Source organism: Odocoileus virginianus, unplaced genomic scaffold (genome assembly GCF_023699985.2).
Source record: "Odocoileus virginianus isolate 20LAN1187 ecotype Illinois unplaced genomic scaffold, Ovbor_1.2 Unplaced_Scaffold_1, whole genome shotgun sequence".
NCBI lineage: Eukaryota > Metazoa > Chordata > Mammalia > Artiodactyla > Cervidae > Odocoileus > Odocoileus virginianus.
The window spans coordinates 4330624-4356954 of record NW_027224263.1 but is presented as its reverse complement, the minus strand read 5'-3'; the positions used below and the strand labels follow the sequence as shown (position 1 = coordinate 4356954).

Here is a 26331-nt window from a genome sequence, read left to right as displayed (position 1 = left end):
CAGACTTTGTAGGGGTTACCTGGTGAAGAGCAGCAGCAGCAGCAGCAGCAGCAGCAGCAGCGAGTCTCCTGGGATAACTCAGGTGAGGAAGGCAGGCATTCACAAACTCATCCTGCAATCTTATTTGCTGGATAACTGAGTATCTAAATGAAGTGAAGAAACTTGAACTTTATAGGTAAACTCCACAGCTATCATTTTACAGTTTGTCTGGATTGAATATGTGTGCATAATAACAGTTTGAAAACTTCAAAACTAATGAAATTTTGGATTGCTTCTTTGGGGATGTTTAAGGGGGGTAATTGTGGATGTCTGACCATGAGATTTTTCTGGTGATATCTGCTCAGGGTTTGTTTGCTTGGTTGGTTTTTTTGATTTTCCATTCCTGGGAGGCTAGTGTAAGAGGGAGACCACATTGTCAGGGCTTTATTCTAGCTTCTGCTGATCCCCAACCATGGACACATTGTTGAAATACAGGCAAAATCTTGGAGCCACACTCTGTGCACAAGGTCTTTAAGCCTTGGCAATGCGGTGCCTGGATGGTGTACTGCCGCGCAGGAGGGAATGGCTGCAAGGTCTTTCCTGTCTGCAGAGCTGGGACCCTCCTGTCCTGGTGACAGGTTGATCTCGGCAACTTCAGGATAGTCTTGGTTTTGTTTTCCTCTGATTTTTGCATTGGTTTAAACTTTGATTTTCAGTTGAGGCTCTCTCCACACCCCACAACTGCCCTGTTCTTGGGGCTCAGCCGGGCCACTTGACCAGAGCAGGCTGGAGTGAGAAGGGACTGGAGCATTGCAATTGAAAATTAGTTCTGAGGATTTGGAGCTTGAAATATAGTGAAAAGCACAGAGGAAAATTCAATAGTTTCTGCCATTCTGACAGTCACTTCTGGCTTCAATAAAAAGTATCCCTTGTCTGTATTAATGTTTTTATCAAAAATCGGCTAATATCTCATTTGCTAATCATTGTTGTGACATTAAGGACGTTTTATAGTCTGCAGGAATGTAGAAAAAGAATCTATGGGGGACGGCTAACTGGCATTCCTCTTGCAGTTTGTGTGTCTGTGCGTGTGTGCGCACACACGCGCGTGTGCCTGTATGAATACTTCGGATTTGAATAGCATTCTTTATTTATCCTTGAGTCCTTAGCAGGAGAGGGAGAAGTCTAAACACTTGTGTCGTCAGGAATAGGTTAAAAAGCAGGCTTTCTGTATCCTTGGGAGTTTTCAGTCCCCAAATTAAAAGCAGAAAAAGCCCCTTTGTGACCCCCAAACAGTGTTTCTTTGATTAGCCTTGATTTGAAATCATCTCACCTTCTGACAGCAATTCAAAAACAAAACTCCTAAGTGCATTCTTGTAAGAAGAGGACAATACACATTTTCACAAGCAATGTCCTGAGGTTTTGTGTTTGCATGCTCCCGCAACTTCTGCTTTTTTTGTGGTTAAAAAAAAAGACGAGTCAGGAGGTCCAAGTTTCAGTCACTAACTGTGTAACCTTGGACAAGTCCCTCTACCTCCCTGTAAAACAAGCAATTGGACTAAGCAATCTACCTCTAAGAGTCCATCCAGTGTAACATTCTAGAAAAATTGAAATTAAGTTTCTGAAAGGCTATAAAATTAGAATTATTGGATGGGCTTATTCAAGCCAAGAGGGGGAGAAAAGGGTTAGAGGGGCAAATCAGCCAGAACGGAGAGGTGGAACAGAGGGGAGGTACCGAAAGGCAGAGGGGCCATTTTACATTGGTCTTTTGAATGTTTGTGAGTGTCTTATATGTGATCAAATATCCTCATTTCCCAATAAGGACAAAAAAGAGATTTAATTTGCTCAAAATGAGTGTTTCCTAATACTACTGCCTTACATTGGTCTTCTCCGTAATAGTTAAAAAGCACGTTCATATTCCTAATTTTGTTAGCTGTCCCCAATAACACCCTGAGGTGAATGGGGCAGCTATTTTAGCCCCATTGCTCTTATGGGGAAACTGAGGGACAGAGATGTTATTTACACTAAATGATGGTATTTGGAACTTGACCCTGGATCTCCTGACTACCCGTGCTCTTTTTAGGATTTTGAATTTTTTTTTTTTTTCTGATAGAGGTCTGCAACAATGTAATTAAAGGAAATTGTGTTTTCTGTTTTTCTTGGAATTTCTTTGAACAGAGTCTTCTCTCTGGGCAGAGTAGATGTGTCCTATATAAGGTTGGGTCATAACACTTTTGTGGTCCCTTTCAGACCTCAGGCTATCTGGCAAACCATTTGAATCAGAACTGCCATATGTTCCCCACAGCAGATGTGTGCCCACAGGTGTGGCTATGCCTCTGCCTGTGTATACTTGGAACACACTCTTCTATATAACATGCGGATGCTGGATTTTTATTAATTCCTCTTCTCCAAGCCCTGTTTCTCTCATCGCACACAGCTGCAGGAGTGAGGATAGTGGTCGTCCCCTGTGCTGAAAGTCGCTGTGACTTCATGTCAGGGCAGAGTTAAGTCTTGCGTGTTCAGTTTGCTCTGCAAATGCCTAATTGCTTTGACCTCCAAATTTGCCCCAAGTAAAGCACATGGGGGAAACTGGGGGAAAAGGAGAAACCAGCCAGAAACAACACTCTGAGGGCCCCCTTCCCTCCCTCTCTCGCTTCCTTAAATGCCCTCCCCTCCCTTCTCACTCATCCCAATCAAAACCAGTTTATAAACCGCAGACTGGATTTCTCCTATCAGATCATCACTCTTGAATAAACTGAGGCAGATTTGAATTCTTAGAGCAAAATCTGGTTTCTACTCTAAGGCTGACCCACAGGTAAAGAACAAGTGATTTTCCTCTTAAGAGTTTGTCCAGCTGCCCGAGCTTTCCAGTCCAGGGAGCAGCAAAAGCTCCCTCTCCTATGTGCGACCTCAAACACGTGGCAGGCTCCCTCAACTTCCCTTGGCAATTCCGAACTCACCACACCCTGGGGTGTGGAGGAGCCCTGCTCAAACAGAACTGCTGAAGACCATTATCTCAATACAAAACTCCACACTTTTTCACCCAGCCTCCCATAATACAAGCCCTCCGAGACACAAGGTCCCTCTTCTTAAATGCGAACGTTCCCTTCTCGTTAGCTGGAGGCTCCCTTTCACTGATATTCAAAGCAGCCCCGGCTTTGATTCTGTTTCTGATTCTGTTTACCGACTTTCCTATATGTGGTCTTTAACCTAGAGGCTCCCTGGTCTTCACAGCTGCATGCAGCAAGTTAACAAAGAAGGAACATTCCCTTCTCCACTCTCTTATGCCCTGACAGGGCAAGTTGTTGATGATGAACCCAATTCAAGTTTGTGAGTCTCTGAAAGTTTTCTGAGACGCAGTGGGATGAACCCTGGGATGTGAAGGGTTCAGATTCTCCCATGCTTATCAAACCATGGAAATAAAGGACCTTTTCAATATTCACCACGGCAATGAATTCTAGGCAGAGTGCCTCAAAGTTAGGTATCATGTTTGCTTTGGAGGGTTTTCCTCATCTGAGCTAAAAACAAACAAACAAACAAACAAAAATCCCTTTCTTTAAGAAAGCAGTGAGCAAAGGAAGCAGTGTGGTGTGATAAAAGTCTGTACACTAAATCTGGTGTTACAGAGATCCACCATTTTCTAGCTGCTCCTTGCTTGAGCAGCCATTTCTGAAGATACAAAATGAAGGGCCCAGATAACATCTACTAAACATAGCTGCCATGAAGAGAACATGAGCTGAAATGCACCCATCAAGTAATAATTTGCCACGCAAACATAAATTTTCTCCATAAGGCATTCATCCATTCTACAAATATTTCCTGAATGATGGTTGTGTGCCTAGCTCTGTGCCAGGCAGTGAGAGGGCTTACAGTGTATATCTTGCATTTATGGAGCCCTTTCTATGTATTCAAAAACCTATACACTAATCACCTCATTAGGGACAGCCACAGAGTAAGGAGAGGATAAATAACCCCACTCCCCTCATGAGAAAATTGAGGCACAAAGAAACCAAGGTCACAACAAATGGAATATAGTTCTCCTGCTACCTAATCAGAAATTGGGGTCAATTCTAGTATGCAAGTCCAAGAGGACTTGGGACTACAATTGTACTCTAACCAGAACCAGTCAAAGTTGAGGCTGGTAGCTTGCTCTTCCTTATTTCCTGTGCTCCTCCAGAATACTTGTGCCCTCACGCAAAGGCCTGAATGATCCGCACCAGCTGTACATCCTGCCTCTGATAAAGTCAACTGGGATCATACCAGTTTTGAAAATTAAACTTGATTTTCTTTTCAGTTGATGCCATTCCTGTCTGTAGACAGGCCCTCTTGATATAACAGGGATTCCATTTGCAGGTTCCTGCCTGCCTCGCCAGTTGACCAACTAACAAGGGAGACTGGTAGGGGCAGAGGGCCTTCCCAAGAACAGGAAATACTCATTTATCCAAAATGCTCAGGGATCAGGAGGCTCTAGCAAACTAAATATCTTAATTGCCCCAGACGACCCCCCATTTGTGGTCCCCAGCCTCTGGCAATCCACCCAACCTTCCAGGAAAAGCCAAGAGGCACAGTAGTGTTTGTTATAAATTTGAGCACACATGAAAATTGGGATCCATTTGTAAAAGGCTCCAGAAGGGAGCCTGGGCACACATTCAGACTGGCTCTGATGCTGCTTAACAGAAAAGTATTACTGATACCATCCAGGATTTCACATACAATGAAATATACATTAATATCTCAAACCTATAGACAGACTTAAACCTGAAGACTAAAAGCATTTTGGTATTTGCAGCATCCTGTAGCCTTCCATTTGAAAAACAATTGCCAATAAACAAGTACTGGTGGAAAGACTGATTATTTTCAGCTTCTTAGTCCTTGGCTTCAGAGAAAGGGTAAGTTTGTTTACATATACTGGAGGTTGCAAATAACATCAAATTAAAGATTTTTTATGGTTTTCAAATGGGGAGACTTCTTCACCAGTAAGGCATTTCAAAGTAATGCTGAAGGAACACAAAATGACCTAAAGAGGTCTGCTTAATATTGCACTTGTTATAAAATAGCAACTGCCTCATTATTAACTAAGTTTTGAACTGTGCTACTACATAGATACTCTTGAAAGTGCTAATTAGCTCCCCACCAAATTTGGTCCAATTTTTAGCAGATACTCTGACCTTAGCCCGATTCTTTTGTTTCAACCCTCCTGTAATCACAAAATGTAGACACAGTTATCCTTAAAATAAATTTTTGAAATATTTGGTGCCATATAAATTTTACACTCCTGCACATTTAAACATTGACTGTCACAAGAGGATCATTAAAATCACTACAAATATATCTTTGTGGATCACGAAAAGGCATCGAAAACCCTGTTATTTAAAATCAAATTTGCCTTTCAAATTACCCTCATAAAAACCAGTTGTTAGGGACATCTGAGTGTGGGGCACTCTGATAGACATTGCCTAAAGAGCCACTGTATTAATTCTCTATTTAGCCATGATTATTTTTTTCAGAAAAGAAAGCAACAGTGTATTGCCACGGAATAAGAATCTATAGTCTACTGAATTAGAGTAATTGAATTTTAGTCTGTAATTTGAATTTTATCGCAGGCAAATGATTGCACACTAGACTTTTAAGAAGAAAGACACATGCAAACTTTCTACCTTTCCTTGTCTTTGGAGGCCATCTGCTGAGCTCTGTTTCTTGTGTTAGTCTCCCTAGCCAGTAATAATGCAGAACTCTTTAGTGATAAGAGGAAAGGAATTGTGTAAAAGGGCTTGTTAGAAGTGAAAGGGGCTGTTTCTCTCCTTCAAGCACCACGTGTGTGGCCCTTCAAGGCACCAAATTATTCTGAACATAGTAAAGTTATTTCTTCCCCTTTCTCTTCAAATTTGGAATTGTTCTGTGATTCAAGTTGTCTCTGCCAGTGGAAAATGGAAGATTGCCCTTTAAATTATAATGACTCGTGTTTAACTCTCAATCTTGACATTTATTATCTATTTTTCCAGTAAAATTGTTAAAGTGCATATTAACCCATTTGACATATGAGGAAACTGAGACCTGGAAATGATTTAGATGCCTTACCCCAAGCCCCAAACTAACTAATTTGTTGCAGAGTTCTGAGATCTTCTTTCCCTCAAAATGGTGACTTCTCCTTTAAAACTAAACTCAAGTTGCCTAGATCCAGGAATAAATCACTGGGATGATATCTGTTGGTCTAATCTCAGATAATCTTTCAAAAACTTGAGAACTTCTCTCAATAACAACAATTTTCTCATTTTAGACATAGTTTGACATTATGGGTCCTCCTCTGAAGTTCTTCAAAAACCAGAAGTACCAGGAACTGAAGCAGGAATGCATCAGGGATGGTAGACTTTTCTGTGATCCAACCTTTTTGCCTGAAAATGATTCACTTTTCTACAACCGACTGCTTCCTGGAAAGGTGATATGGAAACGTCCCCAGGTAACTTTGTGGTTTCAATTCCTGTCTTCCTCTTGATCTCTTTCATCATAATTCTACTTGGTTCACTATTTCACTCACACAGCCCGCTGCATATAGACCAATTTAGCAGACAACTTTAATTTTTATAGCATAGTATCTTTTTTATGTTTTTAGAGCACAGCAAAATTAAGAGGAAGGTGCAGAGATTTCCCATATAAATGCCACCTCTCAGAGAGGTACCTTTGTTACAACTGGTGAATTTACACTGACACAGTATTATCACACATAGTTCATTATTTACCTTAGAGTTCACTCCTAGTATACATTCTAGGGTTTGGACAAATGTATAGTGACATACATCCATAATTCTATAGTATTAGAATATTTTCACTGCCCTAAAAATTCCCAGCAGACAACTTTATAATGAGAAGTTTTATGGATCTGGGCTTCTGACTCTGACATGAGGAATCTTGGATTTTAATCACATTGTATCAGATTTAGTAATTTAGAAAGAACCAAAAGAGAGAGATACTGTTCTTGTTTTCTTTTGGAAGTTCATTTGAGTAAATATGGTAACTCAAAAAGCTCTACTCTCATCTCTTCACTGAGTTACCACTCAGATCAACTTCAAGATAATCTCAGACCAGTAAGGAAAAAACTCCTTATATAGGCTTGTTAGTCACTCAGTCGTTTTCGACTCTTTGTGACCCCATGGACTGTAGCCCACCAGGCTCCTCTGTCTATGGGATCCTCAGGCAAGAATACTGGAGTGGATTGCCATTTCTTTCTCCAGGGGATCTTCCCAATCCAGGGACTGAACCCGGGTCTCCCGCAGATTCTTTACCTTTTCTTTACTCTTTTTTTTTTCATTTATTTTTATTAGTTGGAGGCTAATTACTTTACAATATTGTAGTGGTTTTTGTCATATATTGACATGAATCAGCCATGGATTTACATGTATTCCCCATCCCAATCCCCCCTCTCACCTCCCTCTTTATATGGTGAGCATAAATGAAACGAACTCAACAGGAACAAGATGCAGTTTGAACTGGGGGAGGGAGGCTTCTTTGCTGCTCTTTAGATATCATCATCTGCATCCCCCACCATTAGCAATATGGGATCCAAGTAAGATTGTAGCTCTTTCACCACTTATTAATAGTTGCTATGGTTCTCTTTGGAGCATCTGTAGATGGTATCTCTAAAGCAAGTGTCAGAATCTCTTCAAAAGTCCTATGTGAGCAGGAGGTCAATGTATAAAATGATAGGATGATGGCATTTGGAGAATAAATAGTAACCTAGTTAAATCTAAAGAGTCTACCAAGTTAGAAGGATATTCAATCTGGGCTCCTTCCCAAAGTGGGTGACCAGGTATACAGGTCACTTAGGGTTGTTATGAAATGCAAACTCGTAGACCTTCACATTATCCTGAAGACCTTTTGATCTTATTTCATGATTATACCTTTCTGTGCACTACTGTGGAACCATCTCAGTCAGCAACTCAAGATTAATGAACAAGCTATCACTCTTTAGTGTCAATTTCCACAACTTGAACTCCTAAAAGGGATTCTTACATGAGCTACTTCACTTTATGTAGGTTGCCACCAGGGGGTGCCAAGACACATGGATCACTTTAAGTTGCTTGTTTTCTATATCATTCAAAGGCATGTCTCTGTTTTTGCTCATAAAGTACGATAGCCATTGAGAATATGACTTGGAGAAGTTCTCTCCATCAGAGGGAAGATTACACTCCTGCTGGGCTCTATTCCTCTGGTTATTGACACCCTTGTAGATCACTGACCTACCAACAAATCTGGAAAACATGAGCCAAATTCATTAGCCACAAATTCAGTATAGAGAGAGGTAAGTTTTTTCTCCTGAAACACATGGAGAAAATAGAAATATGCTGTTTGAGAGCCACTCTGGATGGTGATAATCAGGACCATCACTCTTTTTTGATAACTGGCTATGAAAAAAGGGAGGTCAATAGGGTAGAAGTAGCTGAAAAGAAAGCAGGAAATTGAGGGAGGTTTTCTAGGGGAGGGTGTCTTTTACAAATAGGACAGACTTGAACATATTTATAGGCTAAGGAGGAAATAGTAAAATAGAAGAGGTTAAAGACTCAGAAGAAAAAAGGGATAATGGATGGGGTGAAGTCCTGGAGGAGGTGGCAGCGGATCTGATGGGCTATAAAATCACAAGCCAACATGAAGCCGTTCCCCAGTTGTGAACCAAGCCAACAATGCTTCCTGTACTGGCCCATCTTTAGACACATCCTCCCCCCTCTGTCTTGGCTCAGACCTTTGTCCTTTGCCTTCATCTTTCAAATTCTGTGGATTGAGTCCTAGAAGGATTAGCACTGAAGGAAAAAACTTAAATAACCATGGCAATCGTCCATCTTGCCTCTGAGGTAAGCGATACTCCTTCGAAGGTGAGGGAGTGTCAGAAAGAGAAGGGAAATGGGGATGGTAGAAGAAGGAATCAGCATTTAGGGCTTGTCTGCTATTTGCCCAAATACTGTGTTTGGGGTTTTCTATACATTTTTTAAAATTTCATACTAATCTGCTATGGCTTAGCAAGGTGCTTCCCTGGTAGCTCAGTGGTAAAGACTCCACCTGCAATGCAGGAGACACAAGTTCGATCCCTGGGTTGGAAAGAGCCCCTGGAGAGGACATGCAAACTACTTTAGTATTCTTGCCTGGGAAATCCCTTGGATAGAGGAGCCTGGTGGCTACAGTCCATGGGGTCACAAAAAGTCTGGAAATGACTTAGCAAATAAACAACAACAGCAAAGCAAGGTAGGTATTTAAAAATCCACTTTGATGTAATTCTTTTTTTCCCAGTGTTAAAAAGAAAGGTGGATACTATGTTCATTTTATTGGCAAGGAAACTGTGTCTCAGGAAGAAGGTAAGAATTTTCCCAGGTTTAGACTGCTAACAAGCTGGGATTTGAATCCAGGTTTGACTCCAAAGCCTGTATTAGTTTTTACCCAACCACACTGCCATGTAGGGAACATAGATTTGCTTGTGTGTCTTTTGATAAAATACATAGCTTCCCTCCAGTGAGTTCTCACATTTCTCCTCACCATGTTGATGCTGCACATCCATTAATTGACCCATACCCTCCCTTTTGAGAGCATACTCTGAGCTTAGTGTTTATTCAGCCCAAAGGGAGAGTCAGTTGAGAAATATTTATGTAGCACTTACTCTATGCCAGCCTCTATACAAGATACAGATAAGATCTGAGATGAGGGACTCCCATTATAGTAGAAGAGATGGATACTGAGCTACCAAAGAGTTAAATAAAAAATTAATGCTGGATAGAGGAACTGCTATTTTAGGCATACAGACAGTAAATCAACATAGGGTTTTGAAGAAGGGGAGATCATAGTGGATTGAAGTGGTTGGGGAGGGGACCTCTTGCGGGGAGTAGGGGAAGAAACAAGGCTCTGGACCACCATCTGAATCTTCAAAAAGCTGGAGAGTAGTTTCCAGTCAGAGTGGAGGCCAAGCCTGTGGTCAAGAACCACGTCAAAGTTCTCTGGCCTCCCATTAGGAAAGCTGAGAGACAGCCCTAGGCCTCTCTAAATTGGCTCAGGAAGACACGACGGGTCGTTGGACTCACTGCCTCATTGGCAAGCAGGGTTATTTTTTGAAGACTCTGAAAGGGAAGAAGCACGATTAACCTGATATTTTCTGTCTCTTTCCCCTTCTGGGTTGAACAGCCTCTGTGTCTGTAAACATTGCTGCTAATTGAACCAACCAACTGCAGTCAAGCCCCACCATCCTAGGGCAGGATTGAGCTCCTCTTTTTCCCACTTGCCACTTCTCTGCTGTGTCCTAAGGAGCCACTTTAGATTGACAGGGACTATGAGAAGGTTTTTGCAATTGTTCGATGCCAGTTCATTGGCCCATATCCTCCAGAGGAAAATCCTTCTCCTTAAGGCCTCCATTGGTCCAATGACCCCAGCTACTGGCCTTGCTTCTTGGCTACACAGGTATATTCCCTGAGACCTGTATTCCTGGGCTTTCCTGTCCTCCTGGACCTTAGAAACTTTGAAGAGCTGAGTTCTACTGAGTTACCATGTGATCCTAAAATGGCAGGTAGGATTTTTAGGCTGAAATCTAACCACCAAATTCCCACAGAAAGTCTCTTCTCCAGCTCCCTCCAGCCACTCTTCCCTCCAACCCACCTGTGGCTTTTTTTTCCTGACTGACTCACACCCTACTACAATCATGTCCTTGAGTCAGACTCAACTAATCTCTGACTAAAATGGAGCAAGGCCTTGTGGGGATTTGCACAGCCAGTATGGGAGAACACACAACACCTGCACAAGATCTGTTAGTTCTCCTGGTCAAATTTTGAATTTAGCCTCCACTACCTTTGACCTTGCCCAGGTCTTCCACCAGGGAGTACCCTCCCTGGGAGCCATTTTACTACCTTGTATGGGAAGAGGCTGATGAAGTTCTATATTAAAGCAAAGGTGGGAGGAATGGAAGGAAAAGGCTGAGAGGAGATTTTAAAAGCAGGATATACAACCCTCAGTGGTAGATTACATATGGTGGTGATGGTGGTTTAGTCACTAAGTCGTGTACAACCGTTTTGCAACCCCATAGACCATACCCCACCAGGCTCCTCTGCCCATGGGGATTTCCCAGGCAAGAATATTGGAGTAGGTTGCCATTTCCTTCTCCAGGGGGATCTTCCCAACCCAAGGATTGAACCTATGTCTCCTACATTGCAGACAGATTCTTTACCAACTGAGCCACCAGCGAAGCCCAGATTACATAAGAGGGACCAATAAAGGAGGAAACATATCTCTCTGTGCCAATAGAAATTTCCAACGCCCAGTTGAATGTAATACCTTTGTAGTGTAGTTTGGGCCTAGACTACTCATGAATTCCTTTTTCTTCCCAGAAATCACATCCCTTCACCTGAATAGTCCTAAGTGTTTTTAGCTGTTGACACAATCAAAGGGAGTTGAATAGGCCCTTACTCTTACCATCTTTCCTATTTATTTTAGATTCTGAATTTTAAAAAAACACTAACAGCTTTAGTAAAGTATAATTTATATATCATAAAATTCAGCAATTTTATCAAAGCAATGATTTTTTAAAAATTTACAGTTATGTAAACATTACCACAATCCAGGCTTAGACTAGTTGCATCATCCCATTACAATCCCCTGTGTACATTTGCAGTGAATAAACCCCTCCTACTCCCAGTCACAAGCAATCACTAATCCACTTTTGGTTTCTGTTGATAAAACATTCTTTTCCCATTCCTAGATTTGCCAATTTCAGACATTTCCCTTAAAATGGAATCATAAAAGTAACTCGCTTCTTTGATTAGCATAATATTTTGAAGGAACACCCATGTTGTAGCATGTACCTGTTTCGTTTTATTGCCGAACTGTATCTCATTGCAGATACACAAATTTTTCCCATTAAAGCAGTTTAGGATTTACCCCTGGAACCTCCTTGAAGTAGTCTGAAGGTTTAAAAAAGATAATTCTGTACTGACTTGCTTGTCCAGTTTGAAAGTTGAAGCTGAACTTAAGGTATTATTCTACAGATCCATATTGAATTTTCCTTGGAGGCATTAGGAAGGAAGAGAATGTTTTACCGATGATAAAATCTTCATACAGAAGCAAAACTCCCCAGGAAAGTGGATTCCTTGAACAGAGGGGCCAACATTGGCCCCTGAGAGGAGGTCCACCTACATGTTGTGTCTGGAGATGGTACAATTTTCTAAGCATAAGATAATTGCTTGAAGTAGCTGGTAAAGCCCTAGGATCCTGAATGGTAACCCTAGGCCTTTCAGGATGACTTAGAATCCTGGACTTACTCGTAATGTACCTACTACAGGGCCAGCCTCACTTGTAAGTGTCCACACTGACCCCAGCCCCACAGGACTGCTAGACAGCCCATAGCACTTTTGAAAGCGCCTCTGTTCTTCTGGCTGCTGGTTTTCTAGGCAGGCTTTCACTTTACTGTGGTTCTTGAGGTTTACCCTGGGCCTCAGTGTTTATTGTCAGCAAATTTCACCTGTGTAAAAAAAAAATCACTAAAGATGTGAATGTGGTAAGTGCCATATAGAGTGTGGGGGGCTCCAAGGCTTATAATGGTAAGCCCCCTTCTCCCCCGACCCCGAGGAGTCTGGGAAGGGAGAGGTGAAGACAACGAGAGGGCCTTTCAGTGCTCAGCTAAGGCAACATATTTCCTAGAGATGCCGCTTTGCTTGTAGAAAGCTTTGGCTCTGGGACGGGGGTCTGCAGAGAACATTCCTGGACTTAATCTTGGTGCTTTGACTTCCTAGTTGTGTGTTTTCCCGCTAAGAAGTGATTTGCCTTGACAAACAGCCCAGTTCCAGGATCATGTTGAGTACGCCAACACAGCTGGGAATAATTAGGGGTTCAGCAATCTTCCCTACTTCTCAAGCCACCCAAATATGTGACTGTGTGAGCTGTGACCTCTCCTCCAACTCCACTCCCTACCATTTCAGCAGAGCTTGGGCTGAAATGTCCCATCTGCACTCTGCATCTCAGCTTTGACTTACAGGGAAATTTCTCCAGGGAAATTTCTCTTGCTTCCTTACCCCCACAGGAATTATACCCAGTTGTCCAAATCTAGGGGAAAATGCAATAAGAAGCCATTTCATTGTTTCCAAATTTGTCACCGAAAAGTCCACTTGGCTGTAGATTTGCATTGGCTTATTACCCTTTACCCTTTCTACCTCCTTAGATGTTTCCAGTCTTTCACTTCATTAAAGAGGTAAAAAAAAAAGTGGCTTGATAAAAATGTTCTCCCATGTTTCACATCATGGTGCTGACATACGTAAGAGTTTGATTCATATTTAGTGGATGAGGTTGAGGAGATTAAAGCTCATTGGTAATATTATATTTAGCCTGGAACCAAGAGCTAAAACATGTCTTAAACCAGTCTTCCAGAATGAGGAGGAGCTTTTTGGTGAGCATTAAGCAGAGACAAAAAGCCCTGGGATGGATGACTGAGAGAGCTGGTTGTATCTCCATCCTTGAAGAACTGCACAGTATTATCCTTTACATGGTGGCCATTAATAAACTTTAAAGGAAAAAGGATGGACTAGTTGATGTTTGGAGGTTCCTTCTCTATCTGTATGTGAGGAACCTAAAGCTTTAATCCTAGGTCTACTAACTAGCTGAATGCCAGGAAGGTTGAGTTACTCTCTTTCTCTGAGCCTGTTGCCTCATTTGAAAATAAACAGGTTGATTAAATAGTCTCTAAATTCCTTTCAGGCTTGACAGTCTATGAACTGTTAACTTATTTTTTTAAACCCATTGTTAAATAACCATCCATTACGTATGAAGAGCAGTGAAGTAAAACTGGGGCATGGGTCAGTTTATGAGAGGAAATGGAAAATAAGGTGAGTTTTTTTTTTTTTGCCCAAATATATATTCTCCCATGATTACATGTAGCTTTACAAACAAGCATGTGCTATCTCACACACACACACATGCATACACACACATTGTATATAAAATAATCACCTTCAGATTAGTCAAAAAGAGAATAATTATACAGTTCCTCTATTTGAGTTCTGCTTCCATGTCTCTGTTTATTTATATGATCCTTTAGGTCTTAAATAGAAGTTGACATGCCAAAAGTGTTTGCTGAGCCTAGATCCCTGCTATGAATGAAAGCCTTGTGGAAATTCAAGACTAATGTGACCACAACCACTAATAACTCCACACAAAACCAGCAAGTAATTTGCCTTAATAATCTAAAAGCACACTTTTCCACATATCAGTGTTCACATTACTGATTTTTCATGCTAGGAAATTATTAGATGCATTATCTAAGTCCAGGAAATCATGATATAACTTTTCATCTTGCTCCACATAAAATGGTAATGCATAGCTCAGAAAGGAAAAATTGGGTTTCATTTCATCTTAGAAAGGGCAAAGGAACAAACAGAAGAGAAAGAATATAAAAATTGAATTCACCCAACACACCTGCTCTATACTCCGTTAAGTGAAAAAAACAGGCAGTTCCCAACTCATGAAAAAATTTTGTCTTTTTCTAAGACAAAAAAGTAATGATGAGACACCTTAAAAAAAAAGACCAGAAAATACAAAGTTGACAACCCACCTAACTCTCTCCTTTTGGCAAAAGGATGACCAATTAATCTTCAGTTTGGTCTTGTCCTTGCCCAGAATGTCTGTTCCTTCCCAGAGTTATTTTGGCTTTTAAAGAATATATGGAATGTTTCATTCTGTAGACCAGACCCTTCATCAAAGAGAATTATGTCCATTAAAAAAAGAGTTTTGAGAACCAGAAAAATATAGATGTCTATTTAATAATTTTTTAAAGGACATATGTCTAGATTTTCTTTCCATTTGAGACTAGGGTTTATTTCTGCTGGGTAGGCAGAATGTCAAGGTACTGGCCAAAGGCCTCCTCCACGAAACTGTCTCCATCTACCCAAGACTTCATTGGTATTTCCTGCCTTTGAACTCTCCAAGGGTTGATACTCTGAATCACACAAACGTGTCTTAAATTATATGGTGTCATGTATGTGACTATGCCTCTGTCCATGCTGTTTCTTTACTCATTATACCTCCATACCACTCCCGTGTCCAATTGCTAACTCTAGTCATTCTTAAGGCTTCAACCTGAGCACTGCCACTACTTTTCAAATTATTCCACCTCCCACCAGGGAAACTTAGGGATCTTTCCTTCAGGCACTGGTTATACTTTGAAAATGCCTCTATTACTTTGTGTTGTAGTTGTATTATTTGGGCCTCGTTTTCCTCCTTGCGGTGGGAGTGGCACAGCTAATGATATATTAGGGAAAGACACACATACACCCCTAACAAATGCTGCAGCCAGTCTGTCAGCATCCCTTGGAACATCCACTGGAGAAAAAGAGTGTCTGTTGAAGTGCTCCTCAGAACAGTCTATTACCATCTGCTATTAGTGTTGCTGCCATCTGTATTCATCCAAGGAGGTAGGGAAATCTAGTTGCCATGGAGACCACTGTTCCTTTGCTTTTTATTAGGAATGGGTTTCACATGTAAAGTCTCCTAACGCATTTTCCTAGAGAGGGAGAAGTATTAATGTCTACCTCCATCAGATCTTGTCTTTTAAATGCAATCACCCTTCCAAGTACAGGCTCTTCAGGAAATCTCATCCTGACAAATAGGATCAAAATGTAATGTGCTAATCCCTTGCTCTCTTCTTTACAAACTGGCTGCTGCTGCAAAAACTATGTCTGAGGGCACTAGCACATTTCATCCTGTCTCATTCTCACCTTCACCTTCCACCCTGTCACATGATTCTTTTCCTGTGGCTTGATGATCTACTGCTTTGTGTTTGTTCTCACAACCCCACAACCTTCCCTTTCTCCCACCCGTGGAAATTCTGGTCATCTTTTGATCTTACCTCATCTGTGAGGTCTGTCCTGCGCTGCTGAGCTCACACTGTCTGACAGGAAACACATCTCAGAATCTTAGAACCAATTGTTGTATCCACAGGACATCTGCGATGACCCTCGTCTGATTGTGGGCAACATCAGCAACCACCAGCTGACCCAAGGGAGACTGGGGCACAAGCCAATGATCTCTGCGTTTTCCTGTTTGGCTGTCCAGGAGTGTCACTGGACAAAGGTATTCTCCCTTCTTCAGGACCTCACTTGGCTTCTACCTTCTTGTCTTCTTTAGTAATTTTAGGAAAAGTCAGCTTGTAACCTTCTTAGCTTGCTTAATTCTTGAAGTCAGAAGTATTCACGATTGGAGGTGATTTTCCCCCATTTTATTATGACAAGTTTCACAAATACAGAAAGTTGAATGATTTTTACAGTCAACAGCCATTTACTCACCTGCATTCTACCATTAACATTTTACTCTATTTGCTTTGTCACACATTATTAGTTGATCTTTTGTTCACTTGCAAGTACTTTGACTCAGTAGCTCTGCATACTTACACTCTCTGTACCTACTGGGGTAAAAAAAAAAACCCACTGGGATCCAGGAAGTCACTGATAGATATGAATAAAAGAAAAGGTGAGAAAGATGGAAATATATCCTTGAAAAGGTTCTAATAAATTATTAAGAGTACAAAAATTCCTATGGCATTTAGGCAGAGTTCAAGGCAATGAAGTGTTGATTTGGGACAAAGGTAGAGCATTTTCTTCAGAAAAACAATTTTAGAAGCTGAAAGTGTAATTGAATTTTAAAAGGAGACTTTCCAAAATGTAATTTTATTCAAGGTGTGAATAAAATCTATCATCTATAGAATCTGCACAAACTCTCTAATGTGACCTCTAAAAGCACAGGGGGCCTTGTGTTTTGAATAATTTTTGCTTTTTAAAATGCCTTGTTTATAGGGCTGAATATGCAACCATGAATATGATTATGTAGACAGTTTCTCATGATGGACTTTGTAGATTATCTGTGGGAAATAATTTAAGCCATAACTTGCTGCCCTCCATGATCCTATGTGTATTCAGGGCAAGCATGGTAATACTATTCTCAGCAAAACTGAACTGGGGAAGCAAAAACTGTGGGGGGGAAAAATGCCCTACCAGGGACTTCCTAACTTAGACCCAAGCCAAATGTATTTGGTGTGCTTTCTGTTGCCCCATGGATTTTCCAGACGTCAACTGTAATCTCAATATCTGGATATGGTCTGGTGAATAAAAGTTGACTGATTGAATGTTCTTATGTTTCCAGACAATCCCCAACCATAAGGAACAGGAATGGGACCCTCGAAAACTAGATAAATATGCTGGGATATTTTACTTCCGGTTCTGGCATTTTGGAGAATGGACTGAGGTGGTGATTGATGACTTGCTGCCCACCATCAACGGAGATCTTGTGTTCTCCTTCTCCACCTCCATGAATGAGTTTTGGAATGCTCTGTTGGAAAAAGCTTATGCCAAGTAAGGAGGCGGGGGGTTGATTAGTCAGTGGTCAGGCTACACAAGGGAAGGAAGGTCATATTCATCCTTGAGAACTCATACTCATGCTCTCCCAGTTTAGCTTTGGGTGGGATGTCAGGCTGATCCAAGGCATTGCTCTGGACCTGGGACTGGCTCTCCATAATTCTAGATGAGAAAGAAATAAGCTGTTCCAATTTCCATTAAACCCCTACCTGCTCCCTCAGAAAGGTGCCCCCTTTCTGAGGCTAATCTAAGGATCACATGACATTATGGCCTCAGGTTTCCTCCTTGTCTAATATTTACTGGCGGAAAGAAGTTTCATTTATGAACTTGGATCAACATAGCCTAAGCCTAGAAATATGACTATGGTCTCAAAATCTCTCTTCTTCTGTGCCTAGAGAAAAGCTAGCTGGTAAGGACTGACTGTACAAGGAGTGTTCTACTTTTGAGGGAACAAGATGTCCTAGACCTGGAAAAATAATTTTACAAAGGTAACTTTGCATATTTGCCCCTAGGCTCCTTGGCTGTTATGAAGCCCTTGATGGTCTGACCACCAGTGATATCATTGTGGACTTCACTGGCACATTGGCTGAAACTGTTGACATGCAGAAGGGAAGATACTCTGATCTTGTTGAGGAGAAGTACAAGCTGTTTAAAGAACTATACAAAACATTTACCAAAGGAGGTCTGATCTGTTGCTCCATTGAGGTTTGTACTCATCAAAACCAATCTTTACTCACTTTTGGTGGAGGAAACCTTGACATTTAGTGTGGAACATGACCCTAACCCTGGAGATCCAAGACAAGCCACTGTGAAACTCAGAAAGCTAACAAGAGACACTGAGCCCTGGTGCAGAGGCTAAGGATATTTAACGTATCACCCTTTTGTACCAGTCATTCCAACCTGGCCATGCAGCATTCAAGCAGATATAAATAGCCTTTGCTAAATTATTCCTCCTACCTCTGCTCCTGAAGGTGGAGGTTATAGCTGTTTGCTCAAGGAATTAACCAGTCCCACGAAATTTTGATGCTCTTCATATCAATGTACTACGATGGGTCATTTGTATTGTTTGAGTTGTTATATTAAATTCTTTGCTTCTTTTCCTTGGCTTGCTTTGTGTCAAGTTAGGCAGCAAGAACAAATTTCCATGTACATAAGAGAACTAGTTTCAACCATACTGGTGTAAACCAATCAAGGAAGAGGAGGAGCCAAGCCTTGGCTCTCCCAATTCTTGTGCCCTTATGTATGTGTTTTTGTTCTCAGTTTCCTGACCAGGAGGAACAAGAAGTTGAAACTGATTGGGGTCTGCTGAAGGGCCATACTTACACCATGACTGATATTCGCAAGATCCGCCTTGGAGAAAGACTTGTGGAAGTCTTCAGTACTGAGAAGCTGTACCTGATTCGTCTGAGGAACCCCTTGGGAAGACAGGAATGGAGTGGGCCCTGGAGTGAGATGTGAGTGGCTTTTCACTTTGACGGCGGCATCCCCCAAACCCTATACCTTCTCCCAATCCCATCCCTCAGGTTGTTAAGGGGCTGTCAATGCTTAGTGACATCTGTGGGTCCTTCTCGGGCATGGAGTCTGTGACTCAGCTGACAGTGAAACAAAGCTGTCCCAATCCTCATACATTCTGTTCCTTTGGCATCCTGCTTCCTGTAGGAAGTCAATGGCAAACATACTGGCTTATCCCTTTGTTCATTTGCCTTTAGTTCTGAAGAGTGGCAACAACTGACTGCAGCAGATCGCAAGAACCTGGGGATTGTTATGTCTGATGATGGAGAGTTTTGGTGAGGAGAAGTTTTCTGTGCTAAGAGAATTGAGGCTTTCACATGGAACTGCAGGGGTAGGTATTAAGTACCATTTTCATTTCTCTCTCCTGCACTCCATCCATTCAGGATGAGCCTGGAGGACTTTTGCCGCAACTTCCATGAACTCAATGTCTGCCGCAATGTGAACAACCCAGTTTTTGGCCGCAAGGAGCTGGAGTCGGTGGTGGGATGCTGGACTGTGAACGATGATCCCCTAATGAATCGTTCAGGAGGTTGCTATAACAACCGTGATACCTTCCTGCAGAACCCCCAGGTTTGAACCAAATTCTTTTTGTCTTCAAGTTATCAAGGCAATAGGGCTTCCCTGGTGGTTCAGACAGTAAAGAATCTGCCTACAATGCAGGAGACCTGGGTTCAATCTCTGAGTCAGGAAGATCCCCTGGAAAAGGGAATGGCAACCCACTCCAGTATTCTTGCCTAGAGAATTCCATGGACAGGGGTTGCAAACAGTCAAACACGACTGAGCAACTAACACTTGCACTTTTCACTATCAAGGCAATAGGAAGCCAGGTCTCACCTTGGAATGTTTCTTTGACATCAGTTCTCCCACTGGCCACTATTGTGTAATATTCATCAACCAAGACGAAGACAGATGGGCTCAGATGCTTGTAAAGCACAGTAGACTGTGTCTCTTTGTAGATATGTAATTTGGCAACATGATCAAATCCAAGCCACCTCCTCTGGCTGCCTCTCTCTTGGCTATATTGCTGGGTATGCTTTGACATGCCCTGCTTCCTTGTGATGGCCCCACATTGGAGAGAGAGGATCTGCTCTTTGCTGCTTTCTCAATTCTTTTTATATCTTACTGCCTAATTGCTCCCTGGCGTGCACACTGACTATATGTGTCCTCTTTCTCAGGCAGGTGATTCTCCTGAACCCCATCATTATGACTCCCTTTTCTCATCTAGAATCCCAGGTCATTATTCCCGGGATTTGAATCACTACCATACCAATGAACCCATTCCATTCATCTCCCATTACAGTGCTACGCCAGGTGACACATTAGAGGTCAAGCCCGGGCACACCTCAAAGCAAAATTTACAAACATTCAAAGCCTTAACCTATAATAACCTTGATGCTCTGATCCACAAATGTGCTGATGAGCTAGCCCACAGGAGACAAGAATTCTGACTGTACTGCAGCCTTAGCCATGGGTGTTTTCTTTCCATGAACCTCATTGGCAGCCATTTTGGAAGATACTAAAGTTGGTGGGCTGCTTTACTTAACTCATACTTTTCTCCTTTCCTTCTACCTTAATTGTCCCTAAAGAGATGAAAGCTCCTATTACCACCTCCCTTCATTTACAACCCTGGAAATGCTTTAATTGTCAGGCAATATACCAAACTGGTGAAATGGGCTTTTTTTGGCTTCACTGTTTAAGTGTCTTCACAGGATAGATCTGTGGGGGCCTTGTGAACCTATGATTTTGCATCTGTTTCCTGTTTCTTTCTAGGAGGGAGAGAAAGACACACACACACACATACACACACAGAAACAGAGACAGAAACAGAAAAAGAGAGAGAGAGAGACAGAGGCAGAGAGAAAAATATGATGCCTTTTAGATTCACTTCCCAATGGCATGATTCCCCAAATTATGTTTGGAAAGTCTCTAACACAGCCCTGTAGCTTCCCTATAATAGTGATAGCGGAGCATCAATTCACCAAGGAACTGCATCCAAACCCTCCCACAAGTCACACATCTGGGATGGCAAAAAGAGGCTAGCCTAGGGGAATGCTGCTGTGTCAGGTTAAGTCAAGCAAGAATGCTTTCTGTCTTTATAGATTCTTGATTTTTCTTATGTACAACTTAAAAAATAAGGGGATAATTGGGGAAAAAAAGACCAAGAGCCTAACCAATTGTTTATTAAAAGAAAGCATACCTCTTTGGAATCAGAGGCCTGGGCATGAAGTTGTGTCTCTCAACACATGCTGAACGCCACAGGGAAGAACAAACATTAGAATCCACAGTTAGCAAGTCAATGAATTATCCAAGTTCTCATTGTCTGGTCAGTGGCAAAGCCCAGAACATAACCCAAGTCTCTGCTTCAAGAGGTAGAGTTTTCCACCCTGACATTTGAGCTGACCCACCTAAAACAGAAGTGCGTTAACTAAGCTCCTTGGTGGCCTCTTTTCTCTAGTACATCTTCACTGTGCCAGAGGATGGGCACAAGGTCATCATGTCTCTACAGCAAAAAGACCTGCGCACTTACCGCCGCATGGGAAGACCTGACAATTACATCATCGGCTTTGAGCTCTTCAAGGTAAGAATGGGCCTTTGGAGCAGAGACGGTAATGGCAAACAGCATCAAAATTAGAATGCCTTGGGGTTAAGGGAATTAAGAAAGGTGGCGGGATGAAGCTAGGAAGACAACCTAGAATCTTCCAAAACCAAAACAAACAAACAAACAAAAAAAAAAAAAACAACTATGATATGAGTGCAATGGAGCATTTCCTTCTCTTGCATTTCCAGGTGGAATTGAACCGTAAATTCCGCCTCCACCACCTCTACATTCAGGAGCGTGCCGGGACCTCCACTTACATCGACACACGCACCGTGTTTCTGAGCAAATACCTGAAGAAGGGCAACTATGTGCTTGTCCCAACCATGTTCCAGCATGGTCGTACCAGCGAGTTCCTCCTGAGAATCTTCTGTGAAGTGCCTGTCCAGCTCAGGTGCTGTTTCCTTGGCTAGCCCTGCCAACTCCTATTCTGGGCTTTGCCTCCAAGTCCTAACCCCATTGGCCCTCTCCCCCTAGATGGATACTCAGAGGGCCAAGTTGTGCAAGTCAGATTTAACTGAAATGATGGCAGGAGAACCACGTCTCAAAGAGGGGTGGTTTGTGAGGAATTCCCCGCGGAGGTCTGGGTTTCAGTGCTCTGAGCTGCCATTTAAGGAGAACGGGCCTATAGCCTAAGTTTTTCCGCTTATATTTTATCATCTGTTCTCTGGCTGACTCTTCTCTTAAACAGCTGGCCCTCCTCATTGCATCTCTCTTATGTTCTGAATGCTGGGTCACCAAAGCTACCTTTTCACCCCAGCCCTGCCTACTCTGATATTTATCTTCTGGGCCTTAAAGCAAGGGGAAAGGAAAACATACCCATAAAATATAAGCCATGTCTGGGGAGGAATGGGCTAGGCCCCTTGACATTTCATGTTTTTCAACAACAAGGTCTGCTTTGGCTAGCCTTTCTCCTCATCAAAGGGCATTCATCGTGGATGACGTGTCTTCCTTTTGATGTTCCAGGGAGCTGACTCTGGACATGCCCAAGATGTCCTGCTGGAATCTGGCTCGTGGCTACCCCAAGGTTGTCACCCAGATCACGGTGCATAGCGCTGAGGGACTGGAGAAGAAGTATGCCAATGAAAGTAAGAAATGCAGGGGTGTCTGGGAAAGCAAAATGCAGTTTCACTTATTGCATATATGATTAGGAAAGATGGTCACCGATGAGTCTCTCCAGTGGTATTTTCAGTGTAGAAAAGTCAGAGTGGCTGTCAACCAAGTTAGGAAAATGGGATATAGGTAAACAAGGTCTTACTGTATAGCACAGGGAACTATATTCAATATCCTGTGATAAACTATAATGAAAAAAGAATAGTTAAAAATAATGTATATATATTGTATACATAAAATACATAAACATATATATTTAAAGCATTATATACTGCATATATTATATATATGTATATATATTTAAAGGATATATTTATATATATGCATATGTATATATATATAAAGGATTGACAGAAAAGCTTGTTTGGGCTTTTCCACATCTTACAGAAAACCCAAACAAACATTTTGGCTATATATATATATATAAAACTGAATCACTTTGCTATATAGTAGAAATTAACACAATGTTGTAAATCAACTACACTTCAATTAAAAAGGAGAAAATGGGATATAAGTGTCTTTGGGCAAGGACTATCTAGTATTCATTTTTATATCCTTCTATAAAATATAGAAAAGAAAAGGAAAGTAGACACCAAAGTCCTAGGTCATTCTGCTAACCAGGTGTTATGCTAAAAATCCCTAAGTAGACTTAGTGAGATCATTTTGACTATCCAGGAAGAGGACTTTTCATCACTGCATTCAAAATTTTTGTTCCAGCTGTAAACCCATATTTGATCATCAAGTGTGGAAAGGAAGAAGTCCGTTCTCCTGTCCAAAAGAACACCGTTCATGCCATTTTTGACACCCAGGCCATTTTCTACAGAAGGACCACTGACATTCCTATTATAGTGCAGGTAAGGATGTGAACAGGGACCCGGAGAGTGGCTCCTATTCACTACTAGATACTAAATGATCCCAACTGCATCACAGATGGCTAGAATACAGAGCAAGGGTTATTTTGGGTTATTTGTTTTGTACTCAGATACCTCCCACCAGGCACAATCACTGACTTCCTTATGAAAGTCCATCCTAACTGTCTTCTCCTCCACATATTTAATTGTGGGCAGAAACCCACATGCTGTCAGATTCACATGCTAACACAGGTGTGGCAAATTCCCATGTAGGGAAGCATATGCCAGTTCACATGGCCCTCAACCTGCTAGGTCAGGATGGATCACTATGGTTTGGCTGTGTTCCCCTGACTTACTGCTTCTGACCAGCTGCCAAGTTTGATCCTGAACTCTGCTTTTCATCTCTGCTCTTTGAGGTACCTTTCCCCTACTCAGAGCGGTATTAGGAAAAAGTCCTTGGTTTTTAAATAGCCCTTTCTAAGTCCAGCATTAGGTCCACAGGGACAGAGTCCAGTGTCACAGAGGGTTACTCACCTTCACTCTGTTCACTTGTCTCTCCAGGTATGGAACAAGCGAAAGTTCCGTGATCAGTTCTTGGGCCAGGTTACTCTGGATGCTGACCCCAGTGACTGCCGTGAACTAAAGTCCCTGTACCTGCGTAAGAAGGGTGGCCCAACCGCCAAAGTGAAACAAGGCCACATCAGCTTCAAGGTTATTTCGAGCGATGACCTCACTGAGCTCTAAATGTCCAGTTCCAGGGAAGCCTGACAGAGCTCTTCCATCCTTTCATTTTCTGTCAGATGCTAGATTTTATCTAGGATTCCTAATCTTTTGAGAGAGAAATTCACAGTAATTAACTTTCCTTTTCTTCTGATAAATTCCCTATACCTCTTGATCTGAGTAGCATAAGTAGCTACATAACCTATTTACCTCCAGCAGCTGGACAGGGGGAGGTGACAGTCCCATCTGGAGATTAGACAGATGTTGGCCAAGAAAAAAGATCTCTGGGGCTTCCGGGGGTGAGAGTCGAGCAGGACAATATCAGCCTGGATACTCTACCAGTGTCATTGCCGTTTTCGGGTTCCCCGTATGTCTCCCCTGTAGGGCATGTTGAGGAAGGGGGAGGGGTGATCGAGGCCAAGCAGGTCTAGCCTGACATCCCAGCTCCTGACTGAACACTACAGCAGTCCCAGCAGCATTTTACACAGCAGCCAGAGTCTGTTCATATGTCCCCAGCCCTTACCGCCATCACTACCACCACCATCAGTCAACACCACCATCAATCTCCACCTCTGGAAAGAGTAGTCCTGCCCTAATCCAAGTCACCCCCCACAGTAGGTTTTACCTTCATGTTGAGGAAGTTTCCTAGGTGCTTAATCAAGAGCTAGAGTTCCCTGAGGCTCAGACAGTGGAAAGGGCCCGAGCTCCAGCTCCACGGAAACCAGCTGTGTGCCACAAGAGGGAAAAGTGGAAGAAGCTGCAGTGGGAGACAAAGCCTCGGTCCCCCACCCATCCACACACACCTACACTCACACACGTGCACGTGGGCACGCACGAACTACCGTTCAGGCAGTCAGTGGGCAAGAGGAAGGATGAATAAGGACCACACAGGATGAAAGGATGAAAGAGTCCATCCAGGCGTAGTTCAGCCAGTTTGGGGCCCCTGACTGCAATGTGAAACCTCCTGCTGCTGCTAGGTTTACAAACAAGCCCGTTGCCCTGTGCCTTCTAATATCATTGGTACTGAAGACCCCATCTGGAGGCTTGAGCCCCCTCAGGCTTCCCAGTTGGAAAGTGTCACTCCCTGGGGGTGTTTGTTTGCCCTCTTGTTTTTTTTTCAGTCCTTCTACAGAATTTTCTCTGAAATGTTCTTCCCTCCACCTCATCTATCAACATTTTACCCCTCCTTCAAGGCCCAGCATAAATGCCACATCCTCCATGAAGCCTCTCCCCATCCTCCAACCTCCAACTCCTAGAATATCTCAATGCTTCCGCAATAATGAATACAATGACATAGCTGTAGCTCTTAGTCTAGTTCAGCACGCAATCATTTAAAAAATTATTTTGTAGATGATTTTTAGCTCACTCTTTCCTACCACGTTTTTCAGTCTAACTTCTCCACTGCCTCCACCACACTGTCTTACATAATCCAAAGCACAATAAAGTTCACATTTAATTAATTGATTAGTCTTGACTTGATTTGGCGGCACCGGAGAGATGACAAGAGTGGCCATCTGCAAAGACTCGTTTGGGAGCTGTTCAAGGGGTGGGGGGGTGGAGTGAGGGAAGGGGTACTTGGTATAACCTGAGCCCAGGCATGAGTCTGATGGATGTAGAAGCCTCGGCTCTATTCATCCAGGTGGGAGTGGGGTTGGTAGATTGGAGAAGGGGATTCCTTTTCTAGTCGGGATATTTGTGTGGTGTCCGGGGTTACATGGTTTTGAAACCCCTCTGAGATTAGACTCAAGGCCAAAATTACAGTGGCCAGGTCATTCAAGACTTCACACACTTCCTACCACACTCAACTTGTCCTCTGCCCATTTTAGGGTAGGCTGTGAAGAAAATTCCTTATTCCTTGAGCTCTGCCTCCTGACAGGAGAGGATGCCCACACAAAGGAGGCATTTCCAACCTCCACAGGACTGTCCTCAAGCACAGTCCTCATTCCCTGTCCTTGCAACACTAACCCAGACACACTAGAGATGAATTCCTACGTCCAGGATATTTTGAAGCCGTTGAACTTTGTCAGAAATGAAGTATCCAATACAGATAAGGTAATAGTTCTCTATGGTCACCAGATGGCACTATGATATCATGCTTAAACTCAAATGCTCTACCATTTTTTAAGAATGAGAAATTTTTTCCCAAACAAAAAGATAGAAAAGAAAAAGAACTAACAGTTTTTTGATTGCCTGCGATGTGTCAGAC

At 42.4% G+C, this 26331-nt stretch overlaps 1 protein-coding gene across 1 annotated transcript; it reads left to right on the top strand.

Moving 5' to 3' along the window:
* On the top strand, positions 1-25585 carry CAPN6 (calpain 6). Its single transcript, XM_020903544.2, has 13 exons — positions 1-82; positions 6254-6433; positions 15925-16056; positions 17122-17330; positions 17846-18038; positions 18594-18787; positions 19043-19120; positions 19229-19415; positions 21301-21423; positions 21633-21835; positions 22408-22529; positions 23272-23408; positions 23967-25585. The coding sequence occupies exons 2-13, from the start codon at positions 6269-6271 to the stop codon at positions 24147-24149; spliced, it is 1926 nt and encodes a 641-aa protein (XP_020759203.1). The 5' UTR covers positions 1-82; positions 6254-6268; the 3' UTR covers positions 24150-25585.
* The last annotated feature ends 746 nt before the right edge of the window (positions 25586-26331 follow it).